This window comes from Strix aluco, chromosome 10 (genome assembly GCF_031877795.1).
Source record: "Strix aluco isolate bStrAlu1 chromosome 10, bStrAlu1.hap1, whole genome shotgun sequence".
Lineage (NCBI taxonomy): Eukaryota > Metazoa > Chordata > Aves > Strigiformes > Strigidae > Strix > Strix aluco.
The window spans coordinates 13,724,240-13,738,853 of NC_133940.1; the positions used below are offsets into that span (position 1 = coordinate 13,724,240).

General features: G+C 40.6%; 1 protein-coding gene across 1 annotated transcript in view; it reads right to left on the reverse strand.

The window, feature by feature from the left end:
- The window catches only part of DCX (doublecortin), a 76,866-nt gene that overhangs the window by 4,683 nt on the left and 57,569 nt on the right, over window positions 1-14,614 (reverse strand). Inside the window, exons 4-6 of the mRNA XM_074835322.1 lie at window positions 14,213-14,315; window positions 10,104-10,241; window positions 698-792 (exon numbers count right to left, since the gene is read on the reverse strand). Coding sequence (XP_074691423.1) covers window positions 698-792; window positions 10,104-10,241; window positions 14,213-14,315 — 336 coding nt within the window. The remainder of the gene's footprint in view (window positions 1-697; window positions 793-10,103; window positions 10,242-14,212; window positions 14,316-14,614) is intronic.

A 14,614-nucleotide genomic window follows, 5' to 3' on the forward strand; every position in this document is an offset into this window, starting at 1 on the left:
GGACTCAGCACAGAATGGTCCTGATTAACAGGAACAAAAAAAGCTGTGACTACCGCTATACCTTGTAAATAAGTCAATACATGAATTATCTATGAGCCAGCACAGGTTTACTGATCTCTACTAGGATGCCGTGCTACCTGTTAGACACCCTGTTTGTTACCAGGAAGAACAGCTACTGTACCAGAACATAATTACTACACCAGCTGTAAAAAATCACTTGTTTCCAGTAAAACAGAGTATGGCCTTAAATAATTTAAAAAAAATCCTTGAGAAGCATCATTAAAGTGATGTCTTAGAGCTTCAGTAACATTTGCCTTACTTCCGCTGTTTAATGGACCAGATTTGCCAACACTTAAGGCTTTTCAAAAGAGGAGGTTTTATATGAAGATCATATCCATCCACTTGCGAACATTTTCAAATAGTGATACAAGCTTGGGATTAAGTTATCTCTTCTGACCCATATGGATGATCTCCAGCACACATTAATAACTCCAGTGGAAGAAACAGGCCAGTGATTTGTTGTTCATCATCTTGCTAGAGCCTGAAGTGACAACCCTTTTAGGTGATAGGCCAAATTCTCCACTGTTTCAACATAGGGAGTTGTGCTTCCAGAGAATATGGCCATGACTTAAATGTCATACAAATCTGAGTAGACTAAGGAAGAAACAGATGTAGTAAGGTATAAGAAACGTAATACCTTGTGCTTACGGAGGCTCCCTGGGCTGGTAGGTGTGGAGATCGGTGACTGCTTTGATTTGGGTGTAGACAACTGACTGCTTGAGGTTCCATTTGCTGTCAGAAAACAAGATAGAAGCTAGCAATCAGACAAGCAAGAGGAAGGTCTTCTTTCTCCTTTGGGGAGATGGAAGGTATCCAAACATTTAACACAGAAATGCTATAGTTTATTCATGTTAGGCAGGAGAAAAAACAAGTGAACACCATGGCTATTCACCCAACTTAAGGCTTTCAGCTGTTCAGGGTAATAAACTGTAAAATACAGTGAAATACAAAATACATTGAAGGAGCAGTATTTTACACTACAACTATTCACCAAATTGATCCAAGATGCACATCACCAGAAAAACAGAAAGACAATTTCTATGTTCTCAAACAGTTTAATGCAATTGAAACCACATGGCATTTAAGGGCGTGAGTGGAAACCACAGGCTGCAGATATCCTGGATCCTACACAAGAAATGTTAGATGTCAAATACACACATTACAAATTAGACAAACAGTTGCCTGGAATGCCCTGGATGTAATTAGCTGTGGTTAGGATTAAATGACCAAAAGAGCCCTTCTGAAGCCCTGGTCTAAGCACAGGGTGGCATGTCCCTGTTCACCTCTCTGGAGAGAGCCCAGAGCTGGCTCTGCTGTTCCTCCACTGCCTGTACCAGGAAAGTGAACATGGTCCATCAGGGGGAGGACCAGGAGACTCACATCAAGCAACAATCCTCTTGCAAAGATCAAAATCTGGCCTTTTGGGTTGCCTTTTTTTTTTAATGTTGCTTTGAAGAAAACAGTTATTCTTCATTTAAAAAAATATGACTCATTTTAACCAAATGGCTTTTGTAAGGGTTGATTGTCGAAGCCTTCACAGACCTGGCTTTTAGTTAAAGTGAAGGGCCCCAGGTCAATGTCAGGGCAAGCTATTATGCATTTATTGGACTAAAGAGGAATCAAAGTAAATGGCATATTATACAGAAAAATGAAGGGAAACAAAATGGAATAAGGATACATTCGTTTTTTCCTACCGCTGATGTTCTTTGAAGTAACCTAATGTCTTTGATAATTGCCAGGTGTCACAATGCATATTTCATAAGGACATACTTACACATAGTGAACTTGATCATTCATAGGTTATATATCAAACTCCAGGGATACAGACCCTCTTGCTACCAGGGGCTGTAAACACATAGCTCCATCAGCACAAGCAGCATTACTTGAGGGAAGGAAATTCAAACTCATGCTGGCTGTGTCCAAGTATATTGTCTTTTTTATCCTTTTTGCAATCCAAGCAGCAGCAAGCTGGAGGCCTTATAAGCATTAAACTACATATCCAAATCAAGTCCACAGAAAGTGACATTTCCAAAACCTACTCCAGATGTTAACATATTCAGCACAAGCCACAAAACTAAACCGTAAATATTTTGATTGTCCTTTCCTTAAATGTCGATACTGTTGCCAGCCCTCCAGATAACTATACAAATTCCTACCCCTTTTAAATGAAGCATTTTTAATTGTGTTGACGTTTCACATGGAGAGAGAAAGACTAGCCTATAATGATCCAGGCTTGTTGTCCTGCTAAGTGCCCAATACCTCTCTATACCATTACTCTAACTGTAAAGGCATGCGTACAGGAGGATGGATGATTTCAGCATATGTGACTTATGCTTTCAATTGTAATAGCTGAATATGCAAATCAGTTACAAAGTAGTTCTGGAGGACACCTAAGAAGTATATAAAGTATCATACAGTAAGAAACAGCACACGTGTTTTATTTTTAAGAGCAAAACCAGCATAACACTTGCTTTAATGCTTAAGACAGCCTCATTTCTTTTCTCTGTTATCTTCTCGTGAGAGAGGGGGGGCAGTTAAGGTTCGTAGTATCACTGGTCCAAATGTAGAGGTCATACATGTGAATTCAAGTAAGTGTAAAGAAACGTGCTCTAAGCCACAGGACAAAGGAGGAACTGCTGGCATGTTAAAGCAGCTCAGACTCAACAGATTCATGGTGATGTGGGCCCTCCATCTTCATATCTATCATTTCTATGCAGAAGGCACTATTGGGAAGAGGAGGCTATTCATCACAGATAGCTTTCTCCCATTACAAATGCACCTCGCTGAGGAAATAGATATTTCTTAAAAGGTGGTAGAAATAATGATTTATAGATAATTGGGGAACAGAGTGACCCTTCACCTCTCCATTCCACTCAGACCATTCTTTATTAGTGGAGGGGATAAACTAGTTATGGAAACCCAGAAACTGTTACACCCTGGTCCCTGCACTGTGACGTGCCACTCTTCACTTTGCTCCAGTTCTACAAAGTGAGCTGCCCTCATGGTTGGTGGGAAAAAAAGTAGAGTTTGCTAACTGTATGCTGTATAATGAAAGCAATTCAGAAAAAAAGAACTTGGATTTCTTCTATGTTTTTTTTTCACCAAATGACTTTGGGTTTTCTATTAAAGAATATGTGGGGTACAATAGTACTAATATAATCTGTATTAGCTAGAATCCACCTCTAATATCTAAAATGCCTCTTTCTTTATTTATTTCCAATTGTCACTGATCCTGAGGCAGGAGTAATCCTTCCTAAGACGAAGAATGCCACGTAACAACTTTACAAAGAACCCATATTTCCCTTCCACAAACAGGAAGACTGGAAGAATGGCTAACAGTCAGGGTGCAGCAAATAGATGTAATTGCTGCAGGGAAAGACAGAAATTCCCTAATACAATGAGACTTTTAAGTGCTGCAGCAGGGATGTTAATATTTTATGAGCACCAACGAAAAAACAGATGTGACATCCAAATCAGAAATCCAGTGAGACGGATGTATATCATTACAAATACTCACAAAGAATTTTGCAGCAGGAGCAACAATTAAGAAGCCCAGTTTGATTTTCTCTATGTCTGCTAATGAAGAATAGTGTTCCTGATCAAACTTGCACGCATTTCTTTTGAACTCAAATGCAAGAAAATAGCAAAAGGTAAAGAGCAGATCCCAGGTGGTGTATAATGCTGCTGCTCCACTAAAATCTGCTGATGACTTGTGGTAGCTAAGGATCTCATATAAGCTCAGCTATTGGAAAATGATTCTTTATAACCAGCTTTCATTTGAATTCATTTGGTTTTTTTCACCATGTTATTGTTTGTGTCTTATGTCTTACTTAACGTCATTGTATTTGCTTTGCAACCTCAATCTGCTTTAAAGCTTCTTTGGGCATATGACACATCCTTTAATTGCACGAACATGTGCACTACCTTTTTTCATAGGATCCTTACCTCCTTCAGAGCACAAGACAATTTGTACTTGGGAGAATATAGCATCATGTCATGTTTGAGATGGCTATGAGAGATCCAGATAAACTGAATGCTCTGTCTGCTTCTCCCACAGATATTTTAGCCAAACTTCTCATATGCAATTGTTTCTTGAGTGTTGCTCAGGTTTGCTTGGATGACTGGGACTCTGGATCTGAATTTCCAGTAGTGATAAGCACCAAGACCTGTAAATGAGGTTAGTGAGATCCATCTTTTGACCTCACATTTCTATCAATGAACAGAAATGGAAAAAGCAGGACCCAAGGATCACAATGAGTGCTCAAAATGTGTGGAGATCTCTTTTTCTATCAATTTGTAAAATAAGGTTAATGCTCCTTGCTCCATTGGGATTCCCCAGGTTCGGCGGTCGAGTTCCTAGTTTGAGGAGCACATGCTCGTACATCACAAGAGTGAGATAAAGAACCATGAAATACATGGATAATTTTGTCTCCAGGTCAGGGTTTGAAGTGTCACCAAGAAAATAAAGAGAGGCAACAACCAGAACAAGGACAGCATAAAGCAAATGTAGAAATATCTGCTCATTTAGTGAGCACAAGCCATCCTGCCCTCCAGGACAGAGGAGCCTGCAGGAAAAATAAAATACTCCATTGTAGTGTTCATTCATGAGTGGAAGAATTCAGATTGCACAGGCATTCTTCACTCAGGGACCTCCTAACTTCCAAGCACTCAGCTCTGAAGTGTTGGCACACTTTTCTCATCACGTTTTGTGAGGGTGATCTCTCCACCGGATGCGTACTGTGGATTGTCAGCTAGCAGAACGTAAGTAAGCGCAAGTGGGATAACAAGCTGCTCTATCTTGTGTGCAATCCAAAAGACATCTGCTGCCTTTTTAACACATTCATATATAATGACCCTGGGGAGCCAGATCTGCAGTCAGGACAGACTGACATTCTGTATCTGTTTTGCTAATTGCTGCTGCCTTGTGAATATGCTTTTGTCTCTCTATCCAAACCCTTCCATTAGAGGATTGAGAAATTAAAGTCCTGCAGCACTGCCTCAGAGCCCTGTTTGCAGGCTCCCTGAGCCAAATCAAGGCAAAGTTAGGGAAAGCCATTTTCGAATTTCAGCTCAGGTACCTGTGGCTCTGTACTGCAAAGGACTAAGATCATGCTGGTTTTAAAAATCATAAACTTTCCTATTGCAGCACATGTATTTATACAATTGAACTCTTGTTTGTTATGTGAATTACTGTAAGATAAATTCATATTTTTATAACAAAGAAGTAATGCCAAATGACATAATTATTTTCTCCCCTGCAGTTCTCCCCTGAGATTTAGCTCTCTCTTTTGTTTCATTTGACTTCTTGCTGGAGTGGTCTGTTAAAGAAATTTTGCCAAACTTCATGCTGACCTTACCCCATTTAAATCTCATGGACCATAGCAGCAGCACAGAGACTTATCTCCTTACGCCCAGTTTTGCTGTGTCATGTTAGGAGAAGGAACTGGATGGCATACTGCAGGTGTAGTTTAGTCTGGATTTTATTGCTCTAAGCTATGTCATTTAGCAAAGATGACTTCATAGAGAGAAAAACAGAGGCTAGAAATAACCAGCTTTGTAACTCCAATTCTGTGCTAACCTCACCTTGCTGGAAGCAACATGTTGGGGGAGTTAGGGGGAGGATATAGAGGAAAGATGGCATCACATTTCCAGCACTAAAGAGATGGGAAACAAAAGGATATATTGGAAGCTCAGTGGGAACTACTGGCAAAGCAGCCAGGGCCTTCCAGTCAAACTGAACCAAGAGGTGAGAACAGCTCCATGATGGAATGATCAGCACAGTGTCTGGAGGAATAGCTAGATCAAAACAGAAATACACTGGCATTGCTGAGAAAGTGTATATATATATGGGTTGGGGGTTAATGAGAGAAGGAAGAAAAGATTCCCCTTGGGAATATAAGGACTGTTGTCTGTTACCATCTGCTTATAGCAAGACACTTCTTCATTCTTCATTCATTCATTTAATTTTCATTCATTCATTTAATTTTCATTCATTCATTCATTTAAATGACTGTATGGTAAATAAAGAGATAAAAGTACTGTGCCAAGAAAACAGTGTTTCACATGTTTCTGTGGATTAGCTACCTCATTTTTTGAATATCCTTGAAGCTGAAGGGCTCTGACTGCCTAGAGGGAATTGAGCTTTTCACAGTAAGGCCATGACACATCTAGGCAGGAGGCACATTACCTCCAGCAGAAGGTAGCAATTCAACCAGTGAACTGAAATCACTGCAGCTGGGAGCTGGCACTCTGTGCAGTTGCACTTCTGTGCACGGCCTTTTGTCCTGACGTTTTTTAACAAAATATTTTGTTTATGTGTTCTTTGTTGCTCCATGTTAATCATTGTTATTTTGGAATGGAGCTGACCACTTACTTAGGTGGCTCACTACCAAGTCTGTAACAAGACAGTCAAAGGATACCTTACAGTTCACATCTAGCTGGTAACAGGAGCAATTAAATGGCTTAGAAGCTGCTTCTGTTTCAGTGCTATATTTACAGACGTGCTACATATATTTCCTTCTGTATTCTGCTGTTGTTCTGACACAGAGGTAGCCCCAGAAACCAAAGTCAGGAACAAAGCTTTGGGTGCCGTCAGGGGAAACTGTACTCCAGCCAACAGTACACTCTCTCTATGGCTTTCCCAGAAAACTAGTTATACCTGGATCTAAGTTTTTCACTGAGAAATAGATCCAGGCCAAAACCAGAAGGAGCAAAGGATATCAAAGATGAATGGAGATCACCTGGCACAGAAGGCAGATCCCTACATAGAAAAGTTCCAGGCTGACAAATCAGCTCAGAAGGGAATCTACACAGTCTATGATGATGGCTAACACAGCATCAGGCCACACACTTGTGTTCATTCAGCTGCATAACCTGACAGTTTACTGTGGCAGGATTGAATGCATTAGAGCGTGTGCAGGGTGCTGGAGCAGTCTCTGATCCACTGGTGTGTAGATAGTGGCCTTGCTAGAGTGTGGCTTGCCTCTGTTGGAAGGTCTGGAGCACATGCTGCAGTTACTCTGCTGCTGGAGATACCTTTTGTCTCTGGCAATCTGTGAGATAATAGCTTTGGTTTTCTCAAAACTTCTCCAAATGCTTTCAGAATGCACAAAAAGCCCCAAATAAAGAGCCTCAGAGCTCCTTCCTGTGCATGATTCCATGGGTAGATTACAGAGCTGTGTATACAGATTGCTTATCACTGTCTTGGATGATCCACTGGGAAAGAAGGCATGAATAGCTTAAATAATGTACTCAAAGCCATGGAGTGAGTCAGTGGAGGAGACTGGAATAGAACACAAGTCCCCAGATACCCCAGCCTGTGTAGAGGATAGATGCTGCTCGGGCACAAAGCATTTCCACAGCTTTGAATAAGAAGTGTTTTATTTATGTTGACACATAAAGATCAGAAGGGTTCCTACAGCGAGTGGAAGGGAAAGCAGATGCAATGTTTGCATGCTGTCAATGTTACATCCTCAGAATTAGCCCTAGCAAGCTCTTGCTGAAGCAGTTTTCTCTCTGTGCTATAACAGTGACTTACTACTTTTGTCCACTATCTGCTGGCAGCATCGAAGCTCTTGCCAAGTAATGAGGCACAGCTGTGTATGCACAATCTGCTTTAAGCCTTAGCTGCCTCTGTGGGCAATGCACGTGGACCACTGTCCACATGGCATTCTCATTTTTGCTGCTGACAAATAATGTACCATTTTCCCATATGCTTTAGCAGGGAAATGGAATAATTAGGATGAGCAATGGAAGAAAATAAATAACATCCTTTTCTGTAACTGTAGTGTGTTTGTAATGAGGAGGGTTTAGACTTCTTTCACTCAAGCAGCATGGAGATTTACTTCAGAATCTGCATTTGTATCAGTGCCCAGGTATGTCACAATGGCCTTAGAGACTGTGGTGGAAAAAACGATACAGAAACCTACATGGAAAAGTACTGAAAAGAAGAGAAAGTAACACCATAGAATCCAAGTTCTGATATGACAACCATAGCAGAGTGAAAGACAGCAAAGGCAAAAGGTACAAATGGGTAGGAGATCAAACACATAGCAAAAATATTTAGTTATACTTGAAGTGAAACTGCTTTTAAATCCTTTCACAAATTAAATAGGTGAGAATGCTGAAACAAAACGAGTCCGATCATCTTTTATTAATCAGGTTTTATTCAGCATTCCTTGCCTTTTTAATGTGATAACTTCAAAATCCAGCTAAGCCTGTTGATTGTTTATGTAAATATTGACTCTTAAGTAATGCGTAGACCCACCTCCTTTACTACAAGTTCAAGGGACAAGAACACAAGATGGTATTCTTTTTCTCTCTGTCCTGAGAAAAAAACTGTCTTTGATTACTCTTCCAGTGCTGAGAGAGTTCAGTCATTTTTTATTCTCGTTAAGCAGGATAGGCTCCATTTTTTCCTGTATTGACATGACAGGAAAGTACGAAAGACCCCTGTCTAGATAGATTAAAGAAACCTGATTTGTCCTTCATTACTGGCCTTAACTCCAGGAGCTGGCTATTGTTCAGCATTTCTGGTTATTTTAATCTCCTTCTGAAAGGCTCTACTAACTGTGTTCATTAAACTTCATCAAATGACTCACCATTTTGTTCCTGTGAGTCATTCAATCAGTTAAAATCAGGAACACAATAGTTGCCATTTCACATTAGACTATATGTTCATGCAATAAAATCTAGTTCTGATGGTAATTAGCACCTGATGCTTATGGAGAAGGTTTAAATGCTGTTTCACAACTCATGCATGAGCTGACTCCCAGATCACTGAATGGGAGTTATTGGGTTTTTTTTTTAAATCAACAACATATTTTCCATCATGTCTTCAATGTACCTACACAACTTTACCATGCATTTGGGATTGTAAAAGCTTTTTAGATTATAGCAGCCTAAGTTTAAGAACAGCCAACACTGGAATCTTGAAGAAAAATTCTATGAATGCAGAATCACCTTACAGAGAAATAATTTTTAAAATCACAGAGTCTTGGCACGTGCTTTAAGTAGCTGAAGAACATCAAGAGACCCTAAACAAATTAACTGCTTCCTGGGGAAAATATTTCTGAATACTGTCAGGAGAATTTTACATCCAGTGATCCAATATCTACTGATGGTCAACTGTTGTGTGACGTTCACATGCAATATGCAATGTGTTACCGTGAAGGTAAAAGGCAATTTCTGGTTTATATCATCTGTGTTAGTACTGTGGGTCACTAGAATTTAAGCCTTGAAGTTCTCCTGGAATCCTGAAGTGCTTATTTGGCAATTTGGCCATTTCAGTGAAAGGCCATGTCTGGTTCTCTTTTGGAAAAAAACTGGCAGACAGATGACACACCTAGAGATCCACACTCTCCATCATGACTCTAACTCTGCATTACTCTAAAAACTATCAATTACCAGAAGTGTGATATTCAGCCCAGCCTTTAATTTATAGGCTCTGCAGCTCTCCAGATGTGCTCCACCACCAATCTAGTTGCTACTGAAGAGGGAGGGAGGCATTTCAAATGGTGCAAGCTGCTGCAGCAAATTAGGATTCCCATTTTCCTTCTCTTCTATTACTAAATGAATGTCTCAGTATCACATCAATAAACCCATTACCAGTTCTCTAACTGCAAGGTTACTGGTCTTCTTTAAATAATGATTAGAAGGGGACACTTCTGACCTATACAATAATTAACATTTGTATTGCACAGGAGGTTATTCTAAATCAGTCTGTATCTATAGGGAACATATGGGAGCACTGTGGGCCTTGATGTCCTGCCTGTGAAACAGAAACTTCTTTTAAAATTTTGTTAGGGCAGAAAGCTGTGAAACTGTGGATGATGTGACCTAAAGCCACAACTGCACTTAACTGACCAGAGAATTCCTCTCCAATATATATTGAATCCCCCTGTACACTAGCACCAGCTTCTTGTTTTTAAAAAATGCTGAATTTTCATATGCGAACACCCAAGGTCAGTGTATTCAAAGACACACAATATGTGTTTGTCTCTTGAGCACAGTTAATATTCAGACACCAGAAAACAATCACTCACCATCTTGATGGTTACCTGAATCGGCTGGAGACTTGCTCCGACGCATGGGGGCTGGACTCTTTGCTGAGCTCTTCTGAGGGGTGGGAGATGACTTACTGCCTGTGGCAGCTGCAGGGCTCCCTTTCATCACCCGGCACTCTAAGGAAACAGACAGCAACTGTGGTTATGTCCCTGCCTACTCTCACTGTCTATGGACACCAGGTATGAAATGCCCATGGGCAGCTTAAGGCTTTCTCTCCAAAGAGCTGTAGAAAACATCAATGGCAAGGAAAAAGGTATCTCCACATTTTCTCCAGAGCAGAAAGAAGACTTTTCAGGGGGAGGGCAAAAAGAACAGCAGCTTTGGTCTTCTAGAGGAGGTGCTGAGACAGTGTATGTCAAGATCAGGCTGGCTCCCTAGTAGGGCCCATCTCCGTACCTGTGTCCTACTAAAGATTTTCTGCCCTTCCTCTTCCCTTTATTCTCACCAACTAGTGAGCACAATGAAAATGGTCAATACTGACTGAGGGAAGAAACAGGAAAAAAAACGAGTTAATTTGCTGTAACCCTTCCATGAAGACCTAGTAGTAGGAATGATGAGTGCAATTTATGGCATGACGTAAAGGTCTGTAAGTGGCATATGGGACATCTGCCCCAGGAGGCTTTCATCCAGCCTGAATCAATCTCTTCTCTGGTTTCAACAAGCTGCAACTTTTCAGATGCAGAAAGCAAAGACAAAATGGTTTTACAAAACACGTCTTCTGTCCTGACCACTCATCCCTTTCAGAAGAGTTTGTATAAACAAGTCTAGTAGATTTATGTACTTAAAGACATAAGCAGATGAGAACCCCAACTGTGTTTTCTTAAAAAATAAATAGGCCAGGAAAAGTGGAAAATGTAAACATTATCTACAGTGTCCTGTAAGAGGGAACTGAAATGCTAACAAACCTCTCTGTGTCCAGGATTTCAGGCATGCCAGATCTTCAAAACCAGAGTTTATTTACACTGAGAGCTAACAGAAAAAGCAGTTTCCACCCCTCGAGTTATTAACTTAACCCAGTTAAGAAGAAGGCAATAAAAAGGGGATTTCCTTTTTGTCAAATGCTAACTGATCTCACCTCATCTCCTACAACAGATTGTCCTCACCAAGATGTGAAAACCAGGTCTTTTTTGCAGCTGTGAATTAGATGTTCCACTTACAGACAGTTTTTAATGGAAAAGTTCAGCTCAGCATGCATGGGCTGGACTGAGGACTCCCTTGACTGGATTCCCTAATGGGAATCAACTAAGGCAGCACGTAGCAGATAAATAATTGGTCAACTGAAAACAAGTTGTCTAACTTAAATATATGAGTTATTTATTTATATATCAGTATATCTATGAAAATGTAATTGCCTTAAATGTTTCCCCAGGCTTTTCTCTTTCTCAGTCAGTCAAGAGTCAGTCTCTTCTTCTTCCAGATGGTTTGCGAGAGTTTGCTGTTGGGTCATGAAGTACAATATGAAGAGAGGATGCCCTGTGCTCCAGGGATACTGCATAGCTATAATTAAACCTACAATGAGTTTATTCTCTCTCTTGCTAAATGGATTTTAGAAAATGTAAATCAGAGATAGAAAAAGTTGTGTGGGGTTTTTTTTCCAAAGGTACTTGACGTCTCACAGATGATGCCACAGAAACGCTTGTAGGGCTCCAGCACCAATATAGCCCCAATTTTTATACATTAAGAGCAGTAATGACTGGGGGGGGAGGTGTGGAAGGTAACTATCCCTCCTCGATACTAAAGAACATAGTGTTTGATGAGACACTGTGAAATAGCCACTAGGGAGAGTGTGCAAATAACTTCTCCTGGTATTAACCAGCCAAGCCAAAATGTGGGGTAAAATAATCTTCAGTCACTGCAGAAATAATATTTTTCAAGGCTCTTACATATCGCTGCTTAACAAAAGCAGTACAACATTTCGATCTTAGACAATGATTCCTTTGCCCAACCATAGGCACCAAATGCTAGAGTACAGCGTCCCCAGAGCAGAGTGGGTCTCCTGGTGGCTGTCTGTGAGATCTGTCAATCATATATCATGGGGGTATTTCAAAAACCTCAGAGGGTGTCAGACATCTACATTTAGTCACCTGAATTACTCCCTAAAAAATAAACTCAAAAAGTAAAAATATTTTATGTTGTGTCTTTTCAAGAGCTTTCACATTTATTTTCTTCCCAGGGGAGTAATTCCTTGAAAAGAAACTCAGCTTTGCATTTTCAAGCACAGAAAGACTGACTCTGAGGAATTCCTTCAGCTCAGCCACTGGCAAGTGTCAGTACACCAAAAGCAATCACTGAGCATTTGCACATCTTGGAACAAGGTTCTAAAGGTGGAAACCTGACTGTGCTGAAGTTAGTGTAAACAGCCCTCTAAACACCACAGGGGCCATGACATTTCCACGGGCTGATGCTGAAACCAGTGGGTACGAATGAGACAGAGTAACGTCATCTGGAAGGTGCTCAGCAATGGGGATTATAGGGCGGAAGCTGTGGTGGGCAGTCACGAGGAAAAAGATGACATAATCCTTTCTTATGCTGTTTCTCATTTTGTTTCCTGATGTCCTGCCAGAGCGAACGTAAGAACCAGCAATCCAAGTGCATGTCATCCAAACAGGCAAGAAAAAGTACCCAATGACAGAGGAGATTTTAGTAAGTGACATTCATATGCAAGACCTCAGGACCTACAGTTGTCCTTGCAGCATCTGACTCGTAAGAAGGAAGGATGATGGGTGTATAATGGGAAAATACTGCTGGCTAATAGCTCCTCATCGGCTTCTTGAGAGGTGCAGGGCACTCCTACTCCCCTGAAAATACCACTGAGAGCTGCAGTTACTTGGTGCCTTCCCAACAGCAGGCTTGGCTTATTTTTGTTACAGAAATCCAAGCTGGAAAAATCAGTAGTAACCAGGACTGTAGGCAGAGAGCTGGGCTTCCCATCAAATTGTTCTGCTAGGATTGCATCCAAACTGTTTTACAGTGTGGAATTCCCTGTGGAGCTGACTCAACTGCTGAGTGTTAAAAAAAAATATGAAGCTCAGGTTACAGATTGCTTCCCCAGCCTGACACCGGCTTTATTTTCTGCCTGCAAAGTTTCAACTGAACCTTGGAAACTTTATTTGAATTACCCAAGACCATCAAATGGGTTCAGCTGGAGTACACAGGTCAGAAGTACCAGCATCAAATAAAATCAGGCTTGCAAAGGAGTCATAAAATTACAGTGTTTGAAGATTAGAGGCTGCTTGATTTCCTGGTATACAGCAAAAGTCCTCTTTAGTCTTCAATGCTGAGCCATATAAGCCAATGAGCCAACGCTGAGCATATAAGACAGCATGGGGCTCTTGTTCCTCATACAGGATATCTAGAGCTTTGGAAAAAGAGCCTGAATGTTTGGGGATCACATTTTCTTCTAGTTTAAATGGTCAAAGTTACATTAATTTACTCTTGCTGCACTCACTGGTATCAGCAGACAGCCTATGCTGTTGGTGTGTATGGTTGCCAGGTGGGGTAGGTGGTAACTCTGACAAGCAAGCTCCGTATATTCTGTGAAATCAAAGATTTCATGACTTAATTGATCATAGAGACTCACGTTATTACAGATTTGTTCTTGCAACTGAAACAGGGACAAATAAAATGGTGCTGTCCTACTCCCCCTCCTAAAAAGGGAATTATTGCCCAGCTTTTTGAATCAGTAGCAGAAAGCAGTGGAGGGAGTGATTTTTCTTTTAACTGTGTTTGTTCCCATTTTTTAATATTCACCTGTGTACGTAAGACCGAGAGTCCTTCTGCTGTTTAGTTTTCAAGAAAAATGTATCCATCTGACTGCAGCTGGACAAAATTGAAAGGATATACACTATCAGATTTTGAAGTAAATGTCAAATGGTGTAGGAGTCCCCTCTATTCTGACTTGGGCTACCTCAGTCAGTATTTGTCCAATTATAATATCCTCTGACTGTACAAGTATCACAAACGGATGTTAAATTCCATGTACAAGGTCTTAAAAAACAGAACAAAAATATGCAGCATTATTATCTGATACAAGCAATGGAAATCAAATAAAAACACAGACTGCAGAGCAGTGTGTGTTTGATGTTACCGCTTTCATCCAGAGAAAAGTCATCCTGTGCGTAGCGGAATTTTTCTGGACCACAGGCGATAAACACATCATCGTCTCCAAAGAAATCGTGGAGACAGGTCACCTACAGAGAGAGCAAAGTAATTCATTTTATTTTTAATTGGCAACATTCTGATGCAGCTTAGTTTTAATTTAAACAGAAGGGAGCTGTCTCTCCGCTGTTCCCCCTGTCCCGTACTAATTCAGTCCTACTTTCCGTAAACCTTGCGCACAACACACAACTTTCTCTGGGCAAGTCAAGCGTAAAAGTGTAATTAAAAAAGGAGAAAAAAAATCCCAACTACCTTGCAAATTCTGTGAGGTATGGCATTTCCAATCCGTTCAGGAGCTGACAGAATACATTAGTCACCCTAATGAATGACA